The 27,678-nt window shown below is 44.0% G+C and overlaps 1 protein-coding gene across 2 annotated transcripts in view; it reads left to right on the forward strand.

Moving 5' to 3' along the window:
• Positions 1-27,459, forward strand: part of plpp3 (phospholipid phosphatase 3) — a 38,793-nt gene extending 11,334 nt beyond the window's left edge. The window contains exons 2-7 of one of the 2 annotated variants that reach the window (XM_037769100.1): positions 7,040-7,194; positions 10,878-10,970; positions 11,448-11,635; positions 12,166-12,223; positions 17,190-17,366; positions 24,564-27,459. In XM_037769100.1, the coding sequence (XP_037625028.1) occupies positions 7,040-7,194; positions 10,878-10,970; positions 11,448-11,635; positions 12,166-12,223; positions 17,190-17,366; positions 24,564-24,692 (800 nt within the window). In that variant the 3' untranslated portion in view covers positions 24,693-27,459. Of the gene's footprint in view, positions 1-7,039; positions 7,195-8,340; positions 8,499-10,877; positions 10,971-11,447; positions 11,636-12,165; positions 12,224-17,189; positions 17,367-24,563 lie in introns of both variants that reach the window. The other variant, XM_037769099.1, reaches the window with a different exon arrangement.
• The last annotated feature ends 219 nt before the right edge of the window (positions 27,460-27,678 follow it).

Below are 27,678 nucleotides of genomic sequence, written 5' to 3' on the forward strand. Positions count from 1 at the left end.
CATGTGTGCGACACATCAGCAGCTTGTGGAAACAAAAAGCTGATATGTAGAGCCAAACATCTGTATCAGTGTACACATGTGTGCATGTATATTGTTCCTAAACAGTGATTAGGCGCAGGGCTACAGTCTGGGTGGTTTTTATGGAGCCCAGTTTGTTTATTTGGATTGCGAGAGCATTTTTAAAGCCCTTTTGTGGTCGACAACTTAGAAATGTTTGAGAAAAAAGGCTTTGCTTGAGTTGCCAGTGGAACCACACCGTAATCCACTTTAACACCCACATAGCAGCCACACACACACACACACACACACACACACACAGGCACACGCTCGTCACAGATTTAACGGGCACTGTTACAGTGGCATGTGCTCCTCCTGTACGCTACAGTATATAATCCGTTTCACATCCCTCACCTTTGACCCCTTGGCCCTGTAGCTACTTCCAGGGCCTGTCATGAACCTCAGCTAACCTCTGAACTCTGGTCCCAAATGTCTGGAAGGCCACACATACTCGTGGCTTCAGTGACCTCCAGATGAAGAGGACTGTGTGGGTTCACAGCGCCGTGTAGAGTTGGGATGTGTGACAGATTTCAGAACATCCAAGGCATCCGCCTGGCAGGCCGTATTTAAAACCCCAGAGGTCACAGTAGTGTTTGAGCTGAATGTCAATGAGTGTGTGTGTGTGCCCTCTCTCAATATATTGTTTTATTAACATATACCGTATGTATGAGATAAAACGGTCACAATAAAATCTTCTACAATAACGATAACTTCCATGATAGCTCTCCGCTTACCCTCGTTGTGGCAAAACAATATCCACCGACAAGTGGACCTGGCACTGATCCCTTGTTCTTATCAGATCCACTCAAACAGCACACACACTCTCACTGTTCACACACACAATGCTAATCTTTCTCTCTCACACACACACACTGCGATTACACTGTGACTTGTTGCTGGAAGAAGGCATTTATCCAAATTAATGGACTAGAGGGCTCCGCTAATGCTGAACAAAGACTCTCTCTCTCTGTCTCTCTCTCTCTACACACACAGAGATTCACACACATATCAAATAACCACAACATAATAATATCCATACATGTGTTTAGCGATGTAGGCCACTTAAGTGTGTCCTGTAGCGACAGGTTATGTTGCAGGGTGTGTGTGGACGTGGAGCTTTAGCTGATAGAAAGATGTCAAACGTTTCCTCCAGAGACTTGGATCGACGTCAAAAAGAGACAAGTGATGGTAATGGATCTGTTACAGTAGTCAGGTTCCTCTGTCATAACAACACAGATCAGGTTGTTTCATGGTTTGTGGCGAGAAATTCCTCGAGATGAACTAACCCCCTAACAGATATCTGAATTGTTTGCACAGCAGTGAGGAAAAATCATAGAAGAAGAGAAGACAAAGTGTGATTGATTGACTAGTCGATCTATGGAGTTCAGTGCCCCCCTCAGCCTCCGCCCTCTAACCTTCCTCTGAATTCCTCCTCAGGACGGGTCACATGGCGTTCTTGAGAGACAGGAGGAGGAAATCCTCCATTAGAGCGGACCACAATACCTCTTCCTCTGCCCCGCTCCGCCTCCCATTCACCTCTCACTCCGCCTGCTGACACTCAGCTCGCTCTCCATAATCACGATATCGTTCTGATTCTGCTGCTGAGAGCCGTGAAAGCCCATTAAAATGTCAATAGAGACCCGGAGAGGTGGAGGGAGTCGTGGGAGAACGGGAAGCTCGCCACTATAGTCTCTCGCAGGTGTTAGTGCCGTGTCACGGGGGGGAATTAACCTTTTGAGTGATGCAGAGCGTTAGCTGCCTTAAGAATAGCTATTATGTCCTGTTCTGGCAAAGAACAGTCGGTCTTAAGATGAGAGAGAATAATAGATCACTGATACTGCAGGACAGAGGAACTTTGGACTTGATATTAATGAGCTCCGTTGAAAAATACAAACCCTAACGAGTTCTAGCTATGTAGTGAGCTGATGAAAGACATTTCTTTCCTTTATGTCTCCGGAAAATTAGACTTAGTCGTGTTAGTGCTGCTAATCTAAGAGCTAACTCGCTACACCAAATTTAACTCCAAAGCCAATCAAACGAGCTCCGGCTGGATAATCTCTCTCTCACAAACAAAAACATGCCAGCAACACACTCACATGCACACAGCTACATATTTAAAGTTAAACTTACAAACACAAAACCTATAATATAAACACTAGGGTTGTCAATCGATTAAAATATTTAATCGCGATCACAAAATGTACCTTAAAGGGAGATTTGTCAAGTATTTAGTGCTCTTATCAACATGGGAGTGGACAAAATATGCTGCTTTATGCAAATGAAGGTATATATTTATTATTGGAAATCAATTAACAACACAAAACAATGACAAATATTGTCCAGAAACCCTCACAGGTACTGCATTTAGCATAAAATATAAAATATGCTCAAATCATAACATGGCAAACTGCAGCCCAACAGGCAACAACAGCTGTCAGTGTGTCAGTGTGCTGACTTGACTATGACTTGCCCATAAACTGCATGTGATTATCATAAAGTGGGCATGTCTGTAAAGGGGAGACTCGTGGGTACCCATAGAACCCGTTTACATTCACACATCTTGAAGTCAGAGGTCAAGGGACCCCTTTGAAAATGGCCATGCCAGTTTTTCCTCGCCAAAATTTAGCACAAGTTTGGAGCGTAGTTTAATCTCCTTTGTATTCCTCAGGTTTTCTAGTTTCATATGATACCAGTATCTTCACTCTAGCTTTAAAACTGAGCCCAATACAACCTAAAAATCCTAAGTTGCATTATTGCATTAAAGAAATCAGTGTGGTTGAAACAAATTTGTGTCAATATAAAGTTAAATTTACAAACACAAACTGTATGCAAACACACACAAACATACTTTTGTGCCATGATTTCTGGCATGCAGTGTAGCGTGAACATGTGAGAGGATTTACGGATGGAAAATAAGTACAACACACAGACAGAAAGCCCCGCCATGACCTCTGCAGCAACCAAAGAAATACCTCTCTCTCTCTCTCTCTCTCTTCTTTCACACACACACTCTCTCTCTCTCTCTCTCTCTCTCTGACCTGTGGTACGTAGTGTTTAGTGGTCTGCAGCGGTTCTCCTCCTAGACTGAAGGAGAGAGATGCATGACAGGATCTGATAAGACAAATAGAACTGTTCCCCAAACTCGCCAAGCCACCCACTTAGGATGTGTGTTTTTTCTCCTGCTGCATTCTTCATATTTTTTCTCTTTCTCCACCTCTCCATTGAGGGTTTTTTAGGCTTCATTTATTCTCAGACGCCTGTTTAAAATCAGCTCAGTGGCTGATAGCTCATAAGGCTCATTGGCTCTAAAAGCTCAGAACACACGACTTCTCCTGGAAGGCGAAAACTAGAGATGGTCTGATACCGTTTTTTGGTTTACTTGGTGTGTCTGGGCCTTTAACAGAGATGACAAAGAAGAGAGATGGCTCACTTGTTAGCTACTTCCATCATTGATTTCAGATTTCAGACACAGTGATTGTTTTTTCAGGAGCTAAGAAAGCTTTTTTCTCATCTTAATCATCGTTAAGAGTTGCAAATGCCAGTACTGGATGTACGGATCAGGTAGAGAGTGGCACATGTTGTTGTTGTGTAACGTAAGTGAGCTGATAAATGATGTGATAACGTGATATCGGATCGGTGCATAGACTCACATACTTGCCAATACCCGATCCAGCATTTAAGGTTGTATCAGAGGCATTTCTGATGCTGGTATCTGTATCGGTATCGGTGGAAATAGATTGACATAATTTAGAATTGTGCATTTAGTTTCCTCTGTGTGGTAGTAGAAGTGAAGTAGTTTGCAGACAGACAGTGCAGCAGGTGCTTCCTCTTCTTCAGTGAGGGTTTGAGTATCTCAGGCATCACTGAATGTTCCTGACCTCATCGTGACAGAGGTTGTAAAATAGTTTTTTAATTCACTGACGCACCACATGCCTTAGCCTACAGCCCAGCCCACCTCTTTCTTTCTCTCCGCTCTCTGTTTTTATCTCCCCCCTCCTCTGACACTCCCCCTCCTCTCTCTCTGGGTCAGCGGCCCTGTGAAGGTCACTCGCCCTTTATCCCGTCGCCATTAAGGAGGTCATATATTTCTTCACGCCGCTCAGACGGGCTGGAGTGAGTTTAGCTATTGCTGAGGGGTTCATGGACTGACTGTGGTATGCCCACATACCGGGAGGGGGGGCATCTCAAGGCTGTAGACAGAGGGCTTTCATGAATACTCAATAGATAGTGCTGAAGTGCTCGATCGCTCGCTCTCACTTTGCCCTCTCTGTCTTCAGCTCCTGAGTTTCCCATGGTGGTGTCCTCCGATCGGTTTAGCCTTCTAAGCACCAGTGTGCGTGTGTGTGTGTGTTTCCCATGTCTGTTAAGCCCGTGACCTCCTTTCACTTCTCCTCATTAGCATGTGAATCCCCCCTCCCCCCACCCCCCCACCCCCACAAGTAGGCCAGAGTGGAGGGTCGGAGAAGGAGGAGAAAAAATGGAAAGGCAGAGCAAAGATTGGCGTGATCCGATTTCAGGAAAAGTTGTTTTCCTCAGCTGAGTGTTGTCCCAACACAACTCATTTTGTCCATGGACTTCATGGAGTGTTCTCTCTGTGTTTAAGGTGTAAACTGTACCCAAGTTCACAGGGGCGTTAAACTAAAAGACAGAAACAGAGACAGATATTGCCCCCTGTGTGAACAGGCTCACCCAGAGCTAACCCTGCCTGTTGTGGGCCGTGTGGTTCTGAGCCTGGCCCGGCCCTGTGTGGGCCCACCAGCAGCCGGTCCAGCCCTGGAGATGGAGCTGGATCTGGCTGAACCCTGTTTGTGCAGGTGTCAGCCTCAATGACCATCCCATCTGCTGCCCTCTGCCAACCACTGCAGTGAGAGAGAGAGAGAGAGAGAGACAGTCTGCTTCAATAGAAAAATGTCCCCTAGTGTCCTCGCCGGATCTGGTGGACATGTAGGGTTAGTTGTCATGGAAATGTAGACTTTAGTTTAAAGACTCCTCGTCCATGAAAGTTGAGTTTTAAAGTTCATTCTTGACCTCAAAACTTTTTTAAAAAGCTTCATTTTTTGGAGACAGCTTTCAAAATGCTAATTTCCTCTGGTGGTCTAAAACCACCAGCACCACCACCACACGCATTAATGCAAACAGAAGGATAAAATACCGTATTAGTGTGGACACGGACTCTTTGACACCTGAGACAACACTTTCTTCTTTCAAGTGGGAGCAGATGTCCCAGTGTGGACGTTAAGGAGCCTGTGAGAGAGCGCGTCCACAAGAATGCATAAGAAAGTGTGTTTTGAGGTCTTCATGCCAACGGTTACTGGTGATGGCTGTGTTTTTCAGGGCAGACCAGTAACACGATCTCCGTCTCCCATCGCTAGTGAGACGACGGCCGCGGTTCTCAGCCGCATCAGGAACATTCACCAGAACATTTCTGACCCAAATGTCAAAAAATTCTTTGTGATGTGAGCCGACCACACGAACCACATGTGGGAGTAGTTTCTGTGCAGTCGGATGGTGAATGTATACGTTGGTGGGTCTGTGTGTGGGTCTTCAGGACGCCGTCGTGTCTTGAGCTCCCTCTATTTATGAGCCACTACTACAGTCGTACGTCCACGCACGCCAAACATGCTCTCATGCGAGAAATGTTCCAGAGTTGGGTGGGCTTAGTTCTGTTTTTCTTGGTATTCACACATTTTAAAATCCCCAAAAGGAAAGTCCCAGCCAGACTTTGCACGCCTGTATTTGTAGGACTTTGATTTGGAGATATGTATTTATTTTCCCTTCATCAGAAGGAAATGTGGCTGTGCATGAGTGCATTGAACTTTGTCGAGATCTGCTCTGTCCATTTGTTGTTGAACGAAGCTCCTCCAGATCCTCATGTAAGCTATTATCAAAGCAATAGCTCGACATTTTGAGAAATACGGTTATTTGCTTTCAAGCCGAGAGTTAGATGAGAAGATTGATACCACTCATATTTGTACGGTGAATATATTTGGCTACTGCCAGCAGCCAGTTAGCTTAGCTTAGCATAAAGACTGATTTTTTACTATTTTTTATGTATTCTTCTGTAATTTTTTAGACTTCTTTTTATTTTATTATTTATTAATCTTTTTTCATTATACAAAATATACTCATCTTGGCATGTAGAGGTAAATAATAAGAATTAATTAAAAATATGAATAGTTTAAAAAATATATGAATAACAATACAATTAGAAATAAAGAAAATAATAATAAATAAATATGTAGGTTTGCAACTAACGATCATTTGTTGTTGTCATTTTTTAGCAATCTCTGGCACACGAGTTTCCTTTGGGATTAATATAGTTATATCTTATTTTATCTTCAAACACCTCAAAAGGTCAGTAATTATTATGTTATATCTCCATTTGTTTTATTCATACAAAACCTGGATTTTGTCACCAGGCTCGCTGTTTCTCTCTCTATGATAAGCTAAGATAACTGGTAGCTGGCGGTGGCTTCATACAGATGGTTTCTCTCAGAAATAGACATTTCAACAACAGTCTACCTGGAATGGCACTCTCTTCCCCTGCAGTCCATAACACTAAAGATCTCACTATGTATTGACATAGTAACCGTGATGGTGGGTGTCTTTTGTCTCCAATAATGGACCTCTAGCCCTGAATGTCAGAGTGTGTTTGCTCTGTCAGGAGGTGGGGGGGTTCTCCTAATGCTAAGTCTCTATAGTCTGATGTCACACTGTCAACAGCAGCAGCAGGAGGAGGTTTACTGAGTAAACGTCCTGATTAATGTTAGAACACACACACACACGCACACACACACACACACACACACACCTGTTAAAGTGTATTTTAATGTGATATTTTTTCCTCAGCTTACAGGTAAGTGCAATCAGCTGTATGATGCCCTATGATTCCTTGTATTAGGTGTGTGTGTGAGTCAGCTTTATGTATGCGAGTGTGCGTGTGTTCATACATCCATTCATGTGTGTGTGTGTGTGCGTGTAGCTATGCTGCCCAGCCTGGTTCTGCACCGTACCTCTGTTCGTCCATACCAGCGGGGTCTCTACTGCAGTGACTCCAGCCTGATATACCCCTACAAGAGGAGCACCGTCCCCTCCTCAGTGCTCACTTCTGTTGGGCTGACACTCCCCGCGGTGTCCGTAAGTCCCCCCCCCACAATGAGCACTCGGTCTCGGGGGACTCTGAAGGCAGAAACCGGGACGGCTGATGGTTCATGATGGCGGCTGTGAAGGAGTGACAACATGAAGTTCAGAAAGGTTGATACACTGTGGTCATAAGAGGGCCATAACAAATAATGAATCTGTAAAACAATAAGAAAATAAATGTGGAAATATAAATAATACATCATTAGTGCTTTTCAAAGCTCTCAAAAGCGCTTTACATACTATAGAGAAAAATAGAAGATACAAAAATTTAAATATATTAAAAAATAAATAAATAAAATAAAACAAGCACTAAACTCTGTAACACAGACAGAAAAAGATAATAATAAAATTAAAGAAAATATTAGAATAAAATGGTATCAACTAGAAAAGAAAAAATGGGGGGGAAACAAATAATAAAATATAAAAGAATAATTATAAGCATTTTCATTTATTTCACATTTATTTTTACATTTATTCCTGTGTGTGTATATTTATATATATATATTTTTATATTTATTTATTTTTGCATATAAATTACTCTATATATAATATATTACATTTTATTTGAAATAAAGTATATGTGTGCAGGAATTGACTACTCAGCCTGGGCAGGAAGGCCCGCCCAAAACCAGCTGATTGACAGCTTGCAATAGCAAAAGCAACAGGGAAAAGAATTAGGAAAACTAAAGGGTTAAATATAAGTAAATGATATTACATAAAGATAGATAAATTCATAAAAATATACAGAAAAATAGAGGAATTTGAATGTAATAAATAAATATATATATTTAAAAAATATATAACTAAATATATACAGAAATAAATAAACAAATAAATGTGAAATTATTATTTTTTTTAATGCACTCTTTTGACTCCATACTCTTAAGTCATAGATTGTGATTCATAGTGTCAGTTGCATCTGATTTTAGAGATCCATCACTCCTTCGCTCTAAGCTGACCATACATGACACCTTCAAGCCTCACCCACTTCTGCCATATCCCATGATCCCCTGAGGCCAGCGTGCTCCTTGTGTTCTCTCCCGTTTATGTCTGTGTCACTGACCTGGTGCTTTTCTTTCTCCTCTCCCTCTTCCTGTCTTTCTCTCTTTCTCTCTCTCTCTTTCCTTGTGTCTTTTGTAGCTAGCCTGCCTTTCCTGATCATTGAGACTAGCACCATAAAGCCGTACCAGCGCGGGTTTTACTGTTCGGACGAGTCCATCCGCTACCCCCGAAAAGAGGGAGACACCATTAGCGATGCCGTGCTTTGTGGTGTCGGCATTCTTATTGCCATCTTCTCTGTAAGTCGACCTTCACACCTCCCTTTGTTTACTGCTTTTATACTCCAATTTAAAGTCTTCTTTTTTAGTCACTAACATAGCCCCTTAATCAGAAAGTTTGAGTGATTTCTTTATCATGCAGCGTTTTCTAAAACACTCCAGTCTTTTGCTATAAATGTGCTCTACATGTCCTACCCTTTCATTCTGTAATGTTTTCTTCGTCATTCTTCCGTATCAACTTTGAGTCATCCGAGTCACTTTGTGTTTTTATTACGGCCCTAAGCGACTCAGTGTTGGCGAGAGGCCCCACCCCCCCCACCCCTCAAGCGACATTTGTGACACATGCATGCCAAAGAGATTTTACAAGTTCCTGGTCCATTCTCCTCCCTCCCACTCGTATCCCTGCACCCTGACTCCGTGCCCTCTACTGCCCTGTGCATTACTTCCTGTCAATGTGTCAGTGCTCTCTCCCTTGCCCGCAGTGTCTCGCTAGAAGTCCTCATTCCCATGACTCCTGCTGCAGAGCGGGAATGCTCCAGTGTAGTGCCAGCAGATTAGAGTGTGGGGGGGGTGTCAGGGTTAGTGGAAACATGCTAGAATGAGTGGTGCGGTATGAGGATGTCAATTAGTGCCACGTGGTCGGGCTAGATGAGCTTTACAGCCCCCAGACTCTCTATGAGGCACAGCCCCCTCATAAGTTCCCAGACTGAGACGCCGCTCGCCATCAGCTTGGTGGGCAAACACACACACACACACACACACACACACACACACACACACACGCTGTACCAGCTCAGCTCTTCTGCTTATTGGAACCAGGAGACTGTTGCTAGTTAGTTCCCTCACATGTTCACGTGTGGGCAAAGCTGGCGTGTCTCGACGCAGCTGTGTTTCATTAGTGGCGTCGTCTACTGCCATGCCGACAGCGTTACTTTAAGGCACACACACACACTCATGCACCTATACGCACACACACATATATATACATGCTCTGGTAGCAGTCGGGCCTCTTGTTTATATTCGCTGTGAGGGAAATCCCAGCAGTCCCGCTGGTCAGACGTATCTGTGTCTGACATGACAGGCCACGCTTCTACTGTGAGAAACAGAGTTAGCGATAGAGAGATGGAGTTCAATAAGCATTCAATCCACATAAACTAGGGCTGTCAAAGTTAGCACGATATTAACATGTAAAGATACTGGCATCATATGAAACTATAAGACTTATGCTAAATCTTCTGCACTCAGTCTTCACTCAGACAACCAGACACTCACCAATAAACCAAGACAGGGAGATAGAGAAGGGGAGGAGAGGTTTGAATGCAAATGCTAACAACCCAAATAAACTCCTCCGTCCTGTATCAGCCTCCTGTGGTTCTAATCTTAAACTCAGATCAAAACAATTCATTGACAATAGCACACAGACTAATACACCGCCGTGTTTGTTTCTTCTGGCTGTGAGCCTGCCAGCTGACCACCCAACAGGCAGGATAGGTGTGTTTTATCAGGCCCAACAATACACAAACAATACGTGTAAATACACAAACAACAATATCCGTATTAACTAGTCTGGGAAGCTCTGAGCTGCCTGCACACATTTCATTTGCATTCACGGTACCGTGCGCGTCTGCTGGCTCAGAGATGGAGCAGGTAAATATTTTCCCTGAGAGATTGGGTGAGAAGAAGGCAGGCCGAAGAGTGAAGCCTTGTGTGGAAAGAGGAAGGAAAGGGAGATGTGGTTAGTGGGTGGAGAGCAGCCGGTCCGTCAGTCAGATGCCCCAGGTGGTGCAGATGTATGATTGACATCTCCGTGCCTCCAGGGTTGGCTCGGTGTGAGTCCCCTCGGTGTAGACCAGGTCTTTCCATGGGCCCCCAACGCTACTTAAAACCTTCTGGCTGGAATACCGCAGCATTCAGGGGTCGACTTAAGCCTTAAAACAGACCGCTGGCCTGTAGAAACCCTCCTTATATCAAAGTCAGGTCAGTCTGACTGACCCAGTCTGGATCATTTCATGTTTTCCTTTCCCCTTCATTGTCTCATTATCCCTCATATCCCACATGAAAAGGCCCCATCATATCATTGAGCAGAGCATCACCACTCATTAATAATCACATCACAACTGCCTGAGGGAAAGGCAGGCCATGCTCATTGTCTGTCTTTGTGTCAATCTCATTCTCCTGTCTGTCCTTTCCACATCCTCTCTACTCAATCTGTGACTTCAGTCTGGAATTAAATTAGATTTCCTGCATGATACACACTCAAACTTTATCATTTTTTACTGCATGGTTATTTACATTTAAACCTATATAAGACTGTAGGATGAAGCAGCATCACATAGCTAGAATTGTCTTATATTTTCGCTCAGTGCTGAATGTTTATCTAAATAAAATCCTTTCTTTTAGATTGTGATTGGAGAATGCTTCAGGATTCACCAACTACATGAGGGAACCAAGTCTTTCGTGGGGAATCCCTACGTCGCAGCCCTCTACAAGCAGGTCAGTGTGCTTGCATACGTGTTCAGATTATTGCACATACATATTGCAGGTAGACAGACAGGCAGGTAGCCTTTCCAATCATTTCATTCGGGTCAAATGAAACTATTGGACGGGCATATTACAGGGTATTCAGGGTTAACATGAGTCAGCTGGAAACATTGGAAAATCAGCCAGAGTTTCCAACCAATTTGTGCAACTAACTTTAGACGGTTACAGCTGGTAAAATCCGTTAGCAACAGCTGTCCCTTCAGCCACAAAATTGATGGTCATAGGCAAGAAATGAGAAGCCTACTTCTGTTCACCACTGTCTATAAACGAGGACCCATTGTTTCAGAAGTTACTAAGAATTATGAGTGGTAAATCTGCCACCGTTATCATAGTAAACTGCATGTGTGCAGTGTTTGAACGGAAGTCAGGGAAACGGGGCTTAACTAATATTGGCATTACGTCTAATCCTGAATGTGTGTGATGTTGCAGATGGGCGTGTTTCTCTTTGGATGTGCCGTCAGCCAGTCGTTCACAGACATCGCCAAGGTGTCGGTGGGCCGCATGAGGCCCCACTTCTTAGACGTGTGTAAACCCGACTTCTCCACCATCGACTGCAAGCTGGGATACATCACAAACTACACCTGCACTGGCGACGAGAGCGACGTACAGGAGGCCAGGTCTGTGTCAACACCAATACATACATACATACATACATACATTATAGGGCTGTCAAATTAAAATATTTAATCGTGATTAATCTCAAATGAATCACACATTGTTTATCTGTTCAAAATGCATATTTAATACTCTTATCAACATGGGATGGGGCAAATATGCTGCTTTATGCAAATGTATGTATATATTTATTACTTATTATCATAAAGTGGGCATGTATGTAAAGGGGAGACTCGTGGGTACCCATAGAACCCATTTTCATTCACATATCTTGAGGTCAGAGGTCAAGGGACCCTTTTTCCTCGCCAAAATTTAGTTTGGAGCATGATTTAACCTCCTTCCCAACAAGCTATAATGACATGGTTGATACCAATAGATTCCTTAGGTTCTGTAGTTTCATATGACACCAGTATCTTCACTCTAGCTTTAAAACATGAGCATTAAAGAATTTAGTGATGTATCTACTGTATGCTGTATTAAAAAATACTCCTTATATTGAAAAACTGACCGGAGATCATCTTTCTCTCCACAGGAAATCCTTCTTCTCAGGACATGCCTCTTTTTCAATGTTTACCATGCTCTACCTGGCTGTAAGTAACTATTAAATTCTCACACTCACATTCATACATGCACACACACGCCTCGAGCCACGGAAACAATGATTTACAGATTGTAGAGGGAGGCGTGGAAAAAAGGCAGGGCTGTGATTTAGGGGATTTACCGCCTGAAGGAACGACATTGTTCTTCCACTTCTTCTGTCTCCTCGCTGACTTTATGAAGAGTTTTACTCCTCCGAGAGATGGATAGATGCACTCCACCTGTTTTCTTCAGAGCAGCAGCTGTGTGTGCACTTCCTGTCCTCTCCCGTTTCCCTCGATGCCTCCCTCTCCCTCCACCTGTTGTGGGTGTCGGGTGGGGCGTTAGCACCCTGGAGGCATTTCAAACAGTCTAATTACACACACAGACAATTGCCAGCTCAGAACTTCCCTATCGTCTCCTCCTTCCTCTGCAGAGAGAGGGGAGAGAGGAGAGTCATGGTTTTGGGTCTTGGCTGGTTACGAGGTGGTCTCGGTTCTCACGGTTGAGGTTCTGGTGTGTTTTGGTGTATTGTCATACAGTGAGAGCCTGCTGTGGGTATTTCCCAGCCTCTGGGTGAACCTACAGCTGCTCTCTGGTCAGACCGAGGAAGAGAGAGATGAATAAAAAGCAGAGAGGGAACGGACATCCAGACCACAGAGTGACACACTAGTCAGAGACCAGTGTTTCCAGCTGCGGCGAGCTGCGGACCACAGCCAGAGGAGGCTGGTGGTAGCAGCAGTGGAACAGGGAGAGAGAGAGAGCGAGGAGGAGGAGAGTTTGTGCAGTTTGTAGTTGATGTTTTGGAATCGTAAACCAGCCTGAAACAAAGCCCACGGTGGAGGCTTTCCTCGTGGAAAAAAAGAAATCTGTGGCATTCTTTGTTTTTGCCAGCTGAAAACCCGTCATGTGACGTCACGTTTTACAGTCACAGAACATCCTGCTCTCTTTAAAGGTCGACTGCCTGTGCGTTCTTTTCAAATTGAGACGCCCACTCAGCTGTTAGCAAGAAGCCGTGACGTAGGTTACCACAGTAAGCTAATCATTAAGGTTATAAATAATGTGAAAGCCAGCAATAGCTAAGTCAATGTTAGCTGTGCTAAGTTTGGAAATAACCGAAAGGGTTGTATGTAATGTAATAGTCTGTGTTCTGTGAGGCAAAATTGCTTTTATGAATGGAGTCTGGTGGCTTTGAAGAGAGCATAGATATAACAGCTTCTGGATGGATAATGACTGACAGTTTATTGTTAGCTGAGGATACAGGATATATAGACAATAAGGCCTCCAGATAATCAATATTTTTAATAGGAATTTAAAGGTAGAGTGGGAGTGATCCTCTAATCTCGTCAAGAAAGCAAACAAGTGTATTCCTTATTCAATGACTATGGATAAGTAGCTCATACAATTCCACTTCAAAACACCCAAACTATCCCTTTAATGACCGTCTACAATCTCAAAACATCTCCTCTATGAATCCAACTCAGACATAAATAGACACAGGCATTTGCCTTTCCGACCCTCGCCGTCCTCAAATAGTTAGATCTGAAGGAAAACAACAATAAAACACAACAACAGACGGAGTCCCAGCAGATTCCCATGACAGATGGAGACGAGAGCGACACAAAGTCTGGTGGTTTCTGGAGGAATCTGGCTCATTCCAGAGAGATCTTCTCCCCTCCGTCTTTCTTGCTGCGTTCAATAAAAGAAAAAAAACACAACAAAGTGAGAGAGAACGAGAGCGAGGCCTCGTTTTACACGCCACCCCACCCTGCCCCCCCTTCCCATCCTCGCCTCTGGTTCACACCACACTGCGAGACAAAAGCATAGCTGTGGTCACGACCACTTGTATTGCAAACAAACATATTGGTTTTGATTTAACCAGCAGCTTGCTATCACAAATCACCCACAGACACAACACCAGCCCTTTGCTGCTGGATCGTATGAGACAAAACAACAGATAGCTCAGTAGGACGCATCAATGCACACACACGCTTGTTCTCTGTGGCTGCAGCAAAGCTGTACAGCGTCCCGTGCCGTCTGCGGCAGTTATTGAAGCTGTACAGCGCGCCGTGCCGTCCGGGCCAGTTATCCGTGTGCCATCTCAGCTCAAAACCACATCAGTCACAGACGCAGACGCGCTCGGCAGGAAAGGAAGTGCTTCAAAATCAAAGTGTGACAATTAGTAGAAGACTGGGGGGTTGTCGGAGGGAGAGAGAGAGAGGTGACAGCCACACTGTGGGAACGACACTTTCTCACCCTGATGAGTAACGAGGAAGAGAAACAAACAAATAAGGGCCCGGGAAACAGAGGATCCATATTTGTCGATCTAGTAGTGGTCGATTCATTGATCATTCCTTCATCTGATGGACAGAAAATGAATCAATAACACTGATTTGTCATTTAAAGGAATCATTTGACATTTTGGGGAATACACTTGTTTGTTTTCTTGACGAGACTTAGATGAGAGGATCACTAATTCCTAATGGAAATATTGATTATCTGGAGGCCTTATTGCCGATGTCCTGTATCCTCAGCTAACAATTAAACTGTCAGTCATTATCCGTCCTCATGTTTATTTGATTTTAGAGTTACGTTAGTAACATCTGCTCTTGTGGACACATGAGAAACACAAGAATGCCTATTTTAAAGAGTGGGTCCATTATTATTATTATTATTATTTATATGTGTAGGTTATATGTATTCAAATCTAAACATTCCCATTTTGGTCGTAGTATGTTTTAGCGTCAAAATGCTATTTTTACCTTCAAGCCCTTCAAAAAACTGACCTGATGTGGGTTTCTGCATGATGCTGCTGCTGCTACAAGTACAGTATACCGTATATAGATCCTTATAGTCAGACATTACATACAGTAACTTATTACACGGCTGTGTTGAATACTTGATTCTGATTGGTCAATCACGGTGTTCTGGGGTCTGTAATTTCTCTATAACAGACCGTTGCTATGTATAACAGACCGTTGCTATGGGCGCAGCTCTGATGTTGGACTCTGGCGGATCAATTTGGTGTCAAAATATTGATTTCTTCAGTAAGTAGCCGTGTAATAAGCGGGATAATGTACAGCTAGAGGGTCATTTTTGTGAAAGAAACCCCTTCATCTCCGCGTCGGGGTGCAGCATCGCCCCTTCGGGGATTCTTTCAAAAATAATGACTATCTCGCTGTACATTATCCCTCACTTAGATGGAGGTCGGCATGCTCCCAGTTTGGAGAGGCAGACAGGAGTACCGGCACAGAAGCTAAGCAATGTACTGCTGTGGTCAGGGACGGCAGAAAAACGTACTTTAGCCTCCTAAAAGTATTTAAAATATAGTACTTAATAATAGTACTAAAAATATTTTCCGACGGCGAACTGAACTCAAAGTGAAACGTATCTACACTGTTTTTGTCATCTGAGCCTGCTGGCTTTGGAGAGAACATAGATAAGTTTCACTTTCAGTCCAGTTCCTCGTCAGAAAGGAGAAGGAAAGGGCCGTCTGACGGCGAGATAAAGCGATGGAAATATTCTAAATATAGCGTACACTTAAATGGATATCGAATTTTGTAAGTGTCTAAAATACGTTTTACTGCTGCCCTCGTCCACAACACTGTATTGCTTTGCTCCCGTACTGGTACTCCTGTCAGTTTCTCCAAACTGGAGGCACGCCGACCGTCATCTACTGTAAATAATACACTGACTATAGATAAGTACCTCATACAACCGTACTTCAAAAACACCCAAACTGTCCCTTTAACCGTCTGAATGACTGAATGTTTTTCATGCTTCTGCTGAATCAGGCTTGGACGGGTTTATTTGGGTTTTCTTACCGTCCTCCAGTCAGATAGGGCCGCGTTGGGCAGGTCACTGTGACTCTGTCTTTTGGATAAGTTCTCACCCTTTCTCCCCCACTCTCCATCAAACCTTGCTGTAAAATTAAGAGCTTTAGGATGTTGGGATGTGAAGGGTTTTATTTATGGATGTTGCGTTCATGGCTGCAGGACGTCAGACTAAAAGTACTTATCAGTACTTAACTAGTCCTCTTACCGCTACCTGAGAACCGCTGCTAGAGGAAGCCTGACGTCTAAACATCCCATGCCAGGGAGGAGAGACTGGAAGGGATGGGAGGGATCGCTTCCTCTGCTTCCACGAGGAGGAGAACAATGATAGAGGAAGTGTGAGGGAGCTTTGCCTACAGTCCACACCTACAGGAGTATGTGCTGCGGCTGCTGTCTGTAGGTATTGTTAGCCTAGCTTGATTATAAGACACCCGTCTGGAGGTGTGGGCTGCTGGGTAGACCTTGGCTGAGGCGGGCCCTCCCAGGCTCCTCTGTCACTGGGTGTGAGAGACAGGAAGTTGAGGGTATGAGTGGTGCAGAAACACAGGATGTCTGAGGGACGCTGGATAAAAAAGAGAGCGGGGGCCGTGCGTGTATTTGCACTTGTACGACTGAAAGTGGCCTTGGACTTCCTGTTTTGGCTCTTCTCCGTCTTTATCATGACCCAGGAGATGTTCCTGGAGCGGAGGGGGGGTGCATCCGCTTTGTCTTCTATTTACTCTAATAGAGGGTAGAGAGTTCATTCCAACAAAGTGCTGAAACGTTCATGGTAGGGTGTGTGTATATGTGTGTGTGTATTCCAGTGGCTCTCTGTGGTCGAGCTGTTTTTACAGCTGGGATGTTGAACCATGAATCAGTCATGTCCGGGTCTCCGCCAGCCGAGTGTTGTGGAAGAGATCATGTGTTTCCTTGTGGGTCTGGCCGGCCTGCCCACTTTGATTCAGTCTAGACCTCTCAGACAGTAATAATACACACACCAACACACACACAAGCTGCAGGTGTACAGCCCAGTGTGTGTGTGTGTGTGAGGGTTCAGTGAGTTTTACATCTTAAACACTCTCAGAAAATTCTTTGTTTTGCAAATATTATTCTGTTGCATGAAGTAAATGAATAACATCCTCTCTCCTCTCTCCTCTCCTCTCCCCAGTTCTATCTCCAGTCCAGGTTTTCGTGGCGCGGCGCTCGCCTCCTCCGCCCGCTGCTCCAGTTCACCCTGCTGATGATGGCCTTTTACACCGGCCTATCACGCGTCTCTGACCACAAGCACCACCCGACCGACGTCCTGGCAGGCTTTGTGCAGGGAGCCCTGGTGGCCTACTGCATAGTGAGTGCACGCAAAACACCTCAATTACACATGCAAACTGTATGAAAGTATGATATGAGTGATAAAGCATGAATGCAGATATAGTGGGGCTGTCAAGGTTAACGCGATAATAACGCAAATTCGTTTTAATGCCAATCGATATTTCAGAAGTTGTAGCAGGCTCAGTTTTAAAGCTGTGAGTGAGGATACTTACATCATATACAACTAAAAAACCTAATGAATCCATTGGTACCAACCATGTCATACTAGATTGTCGCCAAGGATGTTAAATAAGGCTCCAAACTTACTCTACATTTTGGCGAAGAAAACCTGTTTTCAAAGGGGTCCCTTGACCTCTGACCTTGACATGTGACTGAAAATGGGTTCTATGGTACACGCGAGTCTCCCCTTTACAGACATGCCCACTTTATGATAATCACATGCAGTTTGGGGCAAGTCATAGTCAAGTCAGCACACTGACACACTGACAGCTGTTGTTGCCTGCTGGGCTGCAGTTTGCCATGTTATGATTTGAGCATATTGTTTTATGCTAAATGCAGTACCTGTGAGGGTTTCTGGACAATATCTGTCATTGTTTTGTGTTGTTAATTGATTTCCAATAATAAATATATACATACATTTGCATAAAGCAAACATATTTGCCCACTCCCGTGTCAATAAGAGTATTAAATACTTGACAAATCTCCCTTTAAGGTACATTTTGAACAGATAAAAATGCTTGAATGATTAAATATTTTAAAAATTTGACAGCCCTAATACATATATATGTTTTTGCAACTTAATACTTTCTATAATTGATTGGGGCCAACCCTCAAATAAAGTTTGCCTCCACATAGCTCCTTCTTTTCACTCCTCTCTGGTTTTTGTGAAGAAGAGAAATGGAGCAGGCAGCGGAGTGAGGAGAATCTGATTCCCTTTAATGAAGAACACATTGCATGGAGTCAGGCCTTAGTTCAGGAGTGTGTGTGTGTGTGTGTGTCTGTAAATCCATACTCTACAACCTTCTTCACTACTTCTGTGACATTTCGTAGCAGCAGTTGCCAGATGACTTTCGTAACCCTCATCATTACACTAAGCTAGATGGAGCCAAGGAAAATTGAATTCGGGTCAAGAGGAAAATAGATGGAGTGCAAAGAGAGGGAGAGAGAGAGGGAGGGGATTAGCTTTGAAACAGGAATGAGGCTGTTAATTATTTTGGGTTTTTTATTTGGCGGCTCTGGTTCTATCAGCACAGCAGGCCGCCGCTAAACTCTGCTGCCTCTGGGAAACGTGTGGAAACACACACACACACACACACACACACACACACACACACACACACAAGCGTTACCTTTCTACACGATCCAAATCACGAACGTGGAAAGGATTAGATTCATAAAATTTAGCAAGACCTCAGTAGTGGCGCCTCGGCAGACCTTGGCACAGCTAAAAATGCACATGCACGCGCAACACACACACACACACACACACCAGGGTGAACGAAAGCCAGGATTATTGTGGGCTCCAAAATGAGCCATGAGCAGAAATCAGCGGGTAACAATGGACTGTAACGCTCCTCCAGCTGGGCGAAGTTCAGGAGACGACATCAGCTTTGACAAGGAGAGAAAAAAAATGTTTTCAGAAATGTGCTCAGCGTTCGAGCTGGTCCTCTGAACGGGCAGATCTGGCAGGAGGAGCGAAGGGAGGGAAGTGACAGGAGAGAGGAGCCTTGTCTACGTCTTGGCTCGAGAGGAGCGTGGGTTTAATCCAACTACACTCAGAGAGACACACTGTTCACATCATGCATACACACCACACATATATATACGTACACGCGCGCTCATTTTCAAGCCCCTGCCAATCATGGCGGTTAGTTTTACAGTCCTTGACGCCCGTTCTGATTTGCCCGGTCTTAGTAGAAACACACATCTGTGAGTACTTTAGCTCGGCTGTTTCAGCCTCTCAATGAGCAGCGGAGCAGAAAGGACCTGACAGGAGACGAGTGGAGGCAGGACGGAGGATGGATGAAGAGCCAGTGGGCCTCAGAAGAGCCAGCAGAAAGCACTAAACCAAAGTGTGAACATACTCAGATCTGAAGTTGACACGTGTGTAGTCGTTATTCTTCTAGAATGTAAAGTTTGAAATGTACAAATGAAAGCAGGAGTTCACACTTAAATATTGTCATAGCGAATATGTTTCACCGCCCTGAAGGCCCTGATCAGACAGAGCGTTTTTTGCAGTATGCTGCGTCTTTTTATACCCCCGTGACAACGTAGTCGGAGGTATATAGCGCTTCACGTGTCCGTTCATCCGTCCGTTCGCAAGTCACACTTTCGTTTCCGAAGCAGAACTTGGAAACTATTTAACTTAGGAACTTCAGATTTGGTATGATCCTGAGGAAGGTGAGCTAATGAAAAGCTAGATTGTGCTCAATAGACTAATTCCTTTAGTTCCAAAAGGGCACAACCTTTGGCCCTACTTTAGTAGGGGGAAGCAGTGAGCGGACATGTGTGTGTGAGCCATGCTCACTTTTGCCTTGTTTTTTAATTGTTGCAAGGCAACCAACACATCACGCACTGCGTCACACTCGCCGTTTCAGATAAAGTTGAATCATCAGGAGGAATCACCGTGGTAACTCCAACCTCCTTCGTCATGGTTCTGCTTCCTCTTCTTCTCTCTCTGATATACATGTAGCTAGTGGTTTAAAACACTACAGGATGAAGACTTCTGTTATTATTCAACCAGCTTTTATTTCATGAATAAATCAACATGCTATCTAATATTTAATAGTACAGTTTAAATGAATGAAAACAACTTCCCCGAAATCTCAAGTATCGCACTGGTTTGCCTGCTGCTGTTTTCTGTTCAGGTCACGGTAACTACGGTTGGTAAAGTCATAAAGCTCCAGGTATCCAGCAAAAGTCACCACAATGACAGAAAACAGCAATGATGTCGGACGAGTTGAATTTTTTTGAGGCATTCAGGGCGGCGAGCAAAATGCTTCACTCTCATTGAAAACAATTACAAAAAGCCGCTGTATGGAAACAGCAAAATTTGACAACTAAAACATGTCCAATTGAAACAAATTCCTGAAGAAGACTTGTTTTGTTTCCAGTTCGCAACCTCTTCTTCTTCTACTCTGCTTACTGGCGGTTTGCAGCCATACATACTGTGACACCTGTAGCGCCAACTTCTGACCAAACAGCCTAGTTTATTCGCTCCAAACCAGTTGATGAAAACATGCCTAATTTGCATTTCTTTTTTGCAACGTCTCAAAAGTTTGCTTAAAATTCGCTTGATAGTTGAATGGAAACACGGCTAGTGTAACAACATGACAAAGGTTTTGAGGTTTCAGTCGGTATCCCGTTGGTTGTAGCAGCTTTGTTATTGGTTGTGATGTTTTCATGAAGCAGAAACAGTTGGTATTTAAGAGCCCCATGGCAGTCTGAGTAATGTGGTCCATGACTCCATCCTTAGCTTGTGCACATGCATGGAGAAAGCAGTCTCCAACACCCACAGTGCACTTGTCTTGATACAAAAGTCAGATTGGAAGAACAAAAGGACACATTGGGTGAATTAGTGGATTTGCACGTCAGTCCCGAGTGTGTGATTGTGAGCAATTGTTCTGAATATGACATGATGAGTTATATGGCCTTGTGGAAAAGTGTCTTCCTTTCCAGATATATTTTAGTAATAGTCCGTAGAGGATTGTGTTGTTCCATGACTTTATTGTCGCAGCCATTCCAGGTTTCCCGAGGCTACAGTTAACCCTTTAATCCCACGGAGTGCCAGTAAATGAACAATACAAACCTGAAGAATGAACACATTCAGATGTAGTGAGTCTGCAGCTTTGTTGTAAGTTAACTGCTGCTTTCAACCCCTTTGTCTGTCCTCACATGTGATGACGGATGGTGTCTGAATCGGATACATGAAGTTTTTTAGAAGAAGAGTCAAACCCTCCAGACCGACCGTGTCTGCAGGGCCGTGATCCAGAGAATCAGAGAACCACAACAGGAAGTGGTCCGTCTGTCCTACCTGGCACGTCCTATCAGACACAGTGACCTACTTTTAAACTTGTGTGGTAGTAAAGGTCAAGAGGAGCGAATGCAGCAGGAAGCAGCTGTGAGAGAGAAAGCTGGGGCAGCACTTTTTGAGGTTCATTGTCACAGTGGAGAGGAGCTGGGTCGGACATTAAAGGAGGAGAGGGCAGGAGGATGCTATCACTCTGATTCAAAACACACAAGGACATTCTGCTCATGTTCAGGGTCTCAGATATTGAAGCAGAGTCTGTGGGGTCAGTGAGCTTGTGTAGAAGCAGGAAGTCATCTTTCATCACTCCACACACACAAGTCAAGTTTTTAATTCTGTATGTACCACTCCACCAGTTAACCCTTACAAAGTTATTTTTTCAAACTCATGCACATACAATATATTACAGCGTTGTATTAGGGCCATTGTAAGTAAATAAAATAATAATACAGAGCCGGTGGAGGGGGTTAATATTCCAAGAAAAAACTTGGATTTATGAGATTATAAAGTGGTACATTTATGCGGAAAACTCACAAATTTATTAAAGAAAACTACATTTCTGAATTTTTTTATCTCGTAAATTTGTGACTTTATAATATCAGAGAATATTGAAGTTTTTTTCTCGTAAATTTGTGTTTTTTTCTCGTAAATTTACCACTTTGATCTCAGAGAACATTGAAGGTTTTTCTCGTAAATTTACCATTTTAATCTTGGAATATTACCCCCCCTCCCCCAGGTCTGTATTTTTTTATTTTTCAAAACTAGAGTGGCCCTAATACTCCATCACCATATATAGTAACACAATGTCAGCATGTGATATTTTCTCTGAAGCGTGTCGATATATTCGGAGTTACATCCTCTGACCTACATTGGTGGGAATTTGTCGATGTTCGTGTGATTAGAATGCAGATATAGTCATATCTGGTTTCATATGCGTGCAAACAAATGCACCGTTTTACCCTGTGACATTCAGAGGGGGTCTAGTGAGTAATGTTGTGGGTTTTCTTTAGACATTCACAGTTCCTGCACATTGGTGCCCTCACTTCCCGTGTGACTCAGCGTCTTTATGTGTCAGGCTTGTCATTTTAATAGTAGTTAAGGACGCACAATTAGAGGCACACGCTAAGTCTGCATCTCTCAACACAAAGGACGTGGAGGCTTTATGTGTGTGTGTGTGTGTGTGTGTGTGTGTGTGTGTGCGTGCGTGTATCATGCACAGGAAGTGGTGAGGACGTGATAAGCCTTCCACCATGGCAGGTTCAGGGGCGATAGGTTGGAGGTCGGGTGACGCGGCGACGAGGCCTGCTGGGATTGGACGCTTAGCACCCTGATGGGAAACGAGCCTTGAATGTTTCCCATGATGCCTCGGGTGATTCTCAGAGATATGACTCATCCCGTCATATCCCTCCGCACTCCCCTAATTATATCATATATAAGATAATGATGCACACAAACTATGCACAAAGAGCCCCTTTACAAAGCAGCTGTGGAGGTATCTATATATGATGTCATCCATGAGTCAAAAGTCGCCAGTGAAGGTCATTTTATGGTCAGTAAATGTCGAGCTGTAAGTGAAGAGAATGTCTTTGTGTTGAGCTCAGAGTGAGACCGTCTTTGTTATATAAATAGATCACCGTCTATATGTCGACCATGACCGCTATATGTTTTTCCCCGTATGAGAGCACTGTGTATTTTCTCCCATGAGAGTTATCCACATTGTTTTCCCCGAGGAGCTGCTGCACAGTAGGCTCTCTTTCTAAGTGTTGAATGGCAGCTTCCCCCCCACCCCACCCCTCGCCCAGCTGGCACAAGCCCTCTGCTCGCCCCTCGACTGGCAGCGAGGAAGGAAAATCTGTTGCGCCTGCCAATTAATGTGTGTATTTGTGTGTATGTGTGTGTGTGTGTTGCTCATGACTGACCCCAGACCCTTGTAAGTGGAAACGCTAATGCACTCGTAGAGTGGACAGTAGTTTCCATGGTCCCACTACTTCCTGTCCGCCCCGGCCCATTTTCCTGTTTGACATATGATGTCATCAGGAAGAGATTTTTTTTTCTCACATCCTTCGTTAGCCAACATCGGCTGACCTCAGAGCTGATGTAAAGATAAAAAAGGGAAGTATTCACCCCTGGCATCGTTTAATAGAAGATTACCTCGGGTTCATTATGTGATTGCAAGTTTAGTGTGAGGTATACTAAGATCACTTCCTCCTGCCAGATTACTCAGTGTTTGGGAAGTTTGGGATTGCACAGAGGGTGGCGGAGGGAGGTGATGGGGAGTTTCTCGTCATGGCATCATGGAGTCATGCAGCATCTCGCCAGCTCACGGCTCCACGTGGGTGCGTATTCACATTAGCCCTGTTCAGATCTGCCGGGTTTTATTTTCAGCTAGTTCACACCTGCTATTAAATTTATCAGAATTTTCTCTTGCGCAATTACATTAGAGGTTTTTTCTTGTGAAAGAAGTGTGACTGCTGCTATTCAAGGAACAGTTTTGAGCCCAGCCTTGTAGCTAAGAAGAGACATATGGTGGGTGTTTGGTAACTTTGCATTGGGAGTTGAAGGCAAATCAACTGAGATTAGTTTAACGTGTGCTGTATGCAAATTACAAAAATAACATCGGGTGTCCTCCAACGTGATTCATTTGCATTAAAACTGAACTACAAAAAAGTATCCGCTGAGTTACAGACGTCTCTTTCCCAATGTAAGTCTATGGGGAAAAGTCTTTTTGGGACCAGTGACGTCACGTGACGGACACTGAAGTTACAGTTCCATCAAGGTTCCGCAAGATCTGGCAACTAACGTTGGTGAACGCCCTGGTTAACTAATGTTGGTAATGCTAAATATGGCTGTTAGCTGTGTAAATATCTAATGTTAGCAAAAGAAAATATAAATACATAATCCAATCAGCTTTCATCCATCCACACGACGTTCACAACACTTCCAAACAAGGTGGGGGGGCTGGGGAGGAGAGGTGAACACGCCATGACTTCGCCCACTTTGGAGACAGGAAGTGTTTACCATTTCAAACCAAGGAGCTTGTAATACGTCATTTTTGTCATAGAGCATCTTTGATACATCTTTATTTATACAGGAAACATTTCGTCCTTCTCTTTTTTCTTCATGTCTTCTCTGTTCGCTGTCCTCCTCCCGTCTCCTCACCTCGCTGTCCCTCTCCTGTGTGTTCACCAGGTGTTCTACGTGTCGGACCTGTTCAAGCCCCGGGTGAAGCCGGCCACGCCCCCGCCCTCCCCCATCAAGAAGGAGCTGCTCCCGTCGTCCGACATCATCGAGAGGAACAACCACCACAACATGGTGTGAGAGAGGCCGCCGCTTCTTCCTGCGACCGAGGAGCCAATCGCAGCGCTGCTCACCTCCCATCGGACAGTAGAATGTAGCGACGAGAGACTGTGGCTGCGTCTCAAATGGCACCCTCCTCTTCCTCCTCCTCCCTTTTTCTTTATTGCAGCGCCCCAGCGAGGCGCTCTGTGGACTAGGGTGTCAGATTTGAGATTTGCACGGCAGAGTCCACTCTCACTATCCAGACTTATTTACTATTATTATGTTAACTACTAATCTACATTTGAGCCCATCGTTTTGAGCACAAACAGAATTGGAAGACAAAATGAATTAAGAAATTGACTCGACAGACAGAGCTGAGGGAAAAAAACACTTGTGAAGAAAAACGAATGAAGAAAAAAAAAGACAAACCCCCGGTGCCGAGGGAGAGAGGGATCTCCAGTTGATGCTTCCTCTCTGAACTCTCTGTGGCCTTGGAACGCCGTAGGACAACTACTTCCTTAGCTATGGGAAGGATATTACTGCAATACCTAGCAGCATAGAAATATTAACAGTATAGAAAAAATATAACTTATAGCACTGTTTTTAAGTTCATTGTCCATTATCACCACTTGCTGCCTGAGACGTCTGACTGAGAGAAAACTTGATGACGCTGACACCCGAGAGACAGAAATATGGACTCCGAGAAGCCGACCGAACCTGGTGTGGTCAGGCCGCTGTAAAGCCTCGGTTATACTTTCCGCAAGGACGGTTGCGCGTTAAGCCTGGTTCATAGTCGCCGTAGTGAAAATGGCGCGAGGTGAGCACACCGGAAAATTACGTCATCGCGGCTTTCGTGTGGTGTGTAAAAGCTATGCAAGATTCTTGTAACTACGCGCAGACTGCGTGCACGCCTTCGAGGGACGACTGGCCGAGCAGGTTCACCTGTACAGACATCTCTACAACTGTTCATTGAGAGACCACAGGGACAGTCACATGACATTGAGTTCTTGGAAAGAAATAGGCGAGTGTGAAGAGGCTTTTTGCGAGAGAATATTTTGTAAAAGCTCAAATAAAAAGGTCTCATGGAAAGAGTGGTGACCTGATGGGAAGCACCGAGAGACGGAAAGTCATTTAGACTTGGAGGTAAACGACCATAATAATTACAGTACACAAATGCAATGTTTGGCGGTATGTCGATGTTTACTATTGTTTCCAGGCAGCCTGCTTTCCGGTACCACTTGCAACGAACAACGCGTTGAGCGTAAACGCCTCTGTGCATGCTCGTAGCGAGTGCGCCATCTGCGGACCACCACGGTGTCTCGCACGAGTGTAAACAAAGCTTTAACGTGGAATCGTTACGAGGAAATGTTTGGATCTTTTATACTCTGTGCAGGTTTCTCCTTACTCCTAAAAGTTCTCCATTCTCTACACCCATCCGCGTCCGTGTGGTTTGAAAAAAAATGCCGGTTATGCATGGACAGGCGAAAACCTGCCCTCCACTAAGGGCCGTATCTGATGGTGTGACGTCACTTTTGCCGTGCGGACACTCGCGGATGCGGCAAGCATAAAAACAGGTTTAAGAGCAAGACATCAGTGTCTTTAGCAGCAGGAAGTGAAGCCCTCCAACCTCACATACGTCTGTCTCCACGTCAGCACGTCAAGCTTTTTTTGCAGTGGACTCTTAGAGCGGCCCAAACCCGGGATGTTGCATTTCTTGAGGGTTAGATGTAGTAAAAAGGGGTGGGGGGGTGATATTTTCTGTGGAAGGAGCGCCTCCCAGCACCTAAGAGTGGCGTGGCTGTGCCATGCCGCTTCCCTGGTGTTGGGGCCCATCTGTTTGTCTTCCTAAGCAGGAAGTGGACGGGTGGACAGAGTGAAGGGGTGCGGGCTGTCACCGTGGAAAGAGGGTGATGAGTTACAGCTAAGCTGGCACATTATTTCTGGGATGATTTGGGCTCTTTCCGCTGGCAGGGAGGGGCTCTCACCCACCCAATCACTCATTGGCAATGGATGTTTGTCTCTCAGTGTGTGTGTGTGTGTCTTGTACATGTACATCTTGTATGTGTCTGTGTGTACATATGTGTGAGCGCTGTGAGAAGAAACCCCCTCTTGATAAACTAAGTGTGTGTCAAATGAGACACGGTCAGCTGTGCCAAGTATGTGTGTGTGTGTGTGTGTGTGTGTGTGTGTGTGTGTCAGAGAGCAGGTGGACATTATAAAAACTGTGGATCTAATATTTTTATTCTCTTTAACCGTGTGTGTTTTATAGCCTGTCCTGTATAATCACTAACAGTTGTACAGACACAGAATCCCTTTTTATTTACAGCCGACTCAGATCTTCCTCCTCCAACAAACACACTCCGCCATGTTGCACATCTTTCTCATCGTATAGTCCGTCCTATCATTTCACAAAGCCGTTTTCACTCTCTCTTCTCTCTCTTTTTTTTATAAATATATAAATAATGTATAGATCACTAAAGGTAACTCTGTAAGATATTGTTTCTTAACATGTTTTTAGATATATCCACTATGATTACAGACCTGTGTTCTTTACAAAATGCTGCTTAAAAAGCATCGATTGACAGATTTTTGTATCTAGAATAACTATTGTAGATTGTAATAGTTACGTTTGTAATATGCATTCAAAAAAAAATACACCCACAATTGTATTAAAATTCAATATTAGTATTTTTGTATTGTCTCGTTTTTTTTTGTACAAAGACATAGTTGCAATGCTGTTTTTTCTGCTAAATGTACTTAGCTCTAATACATGTGCTTTTAAATAAAAAGCTCATTATGAACACAACTTTGGTTTGTCTTCACTGTTGATCCGACACTTTGACTACAAGTTCTGAAGATGGTAGTTTTGTTTGTTAAATGTTTGCACCTGGAAATGATCCTTTTACTTCCTCCATAAACACAAGAAGATATACAAACTGGTGGTGGAATGTAAGTACATTCATTTACTTTACTTCAGCACTTTATATGCATATGATGATTATGCATAATAAGTACATTTTGCTGA

This window comes from Sebastes umbrosus, chromosome 5, assembly GCF_015220745.1.
Source record: "Sebastes umbrosus isolate fSebUmb1 chromosome 5, fSebUmb1.pri, whole genome shotgun sequence".
Lineage (NCBI taxonomy): Eukaryota > Metazoa > Chordata > Actinopteri > Perciformes > Sebastidae > Sebastes > Sebastes umbrosus.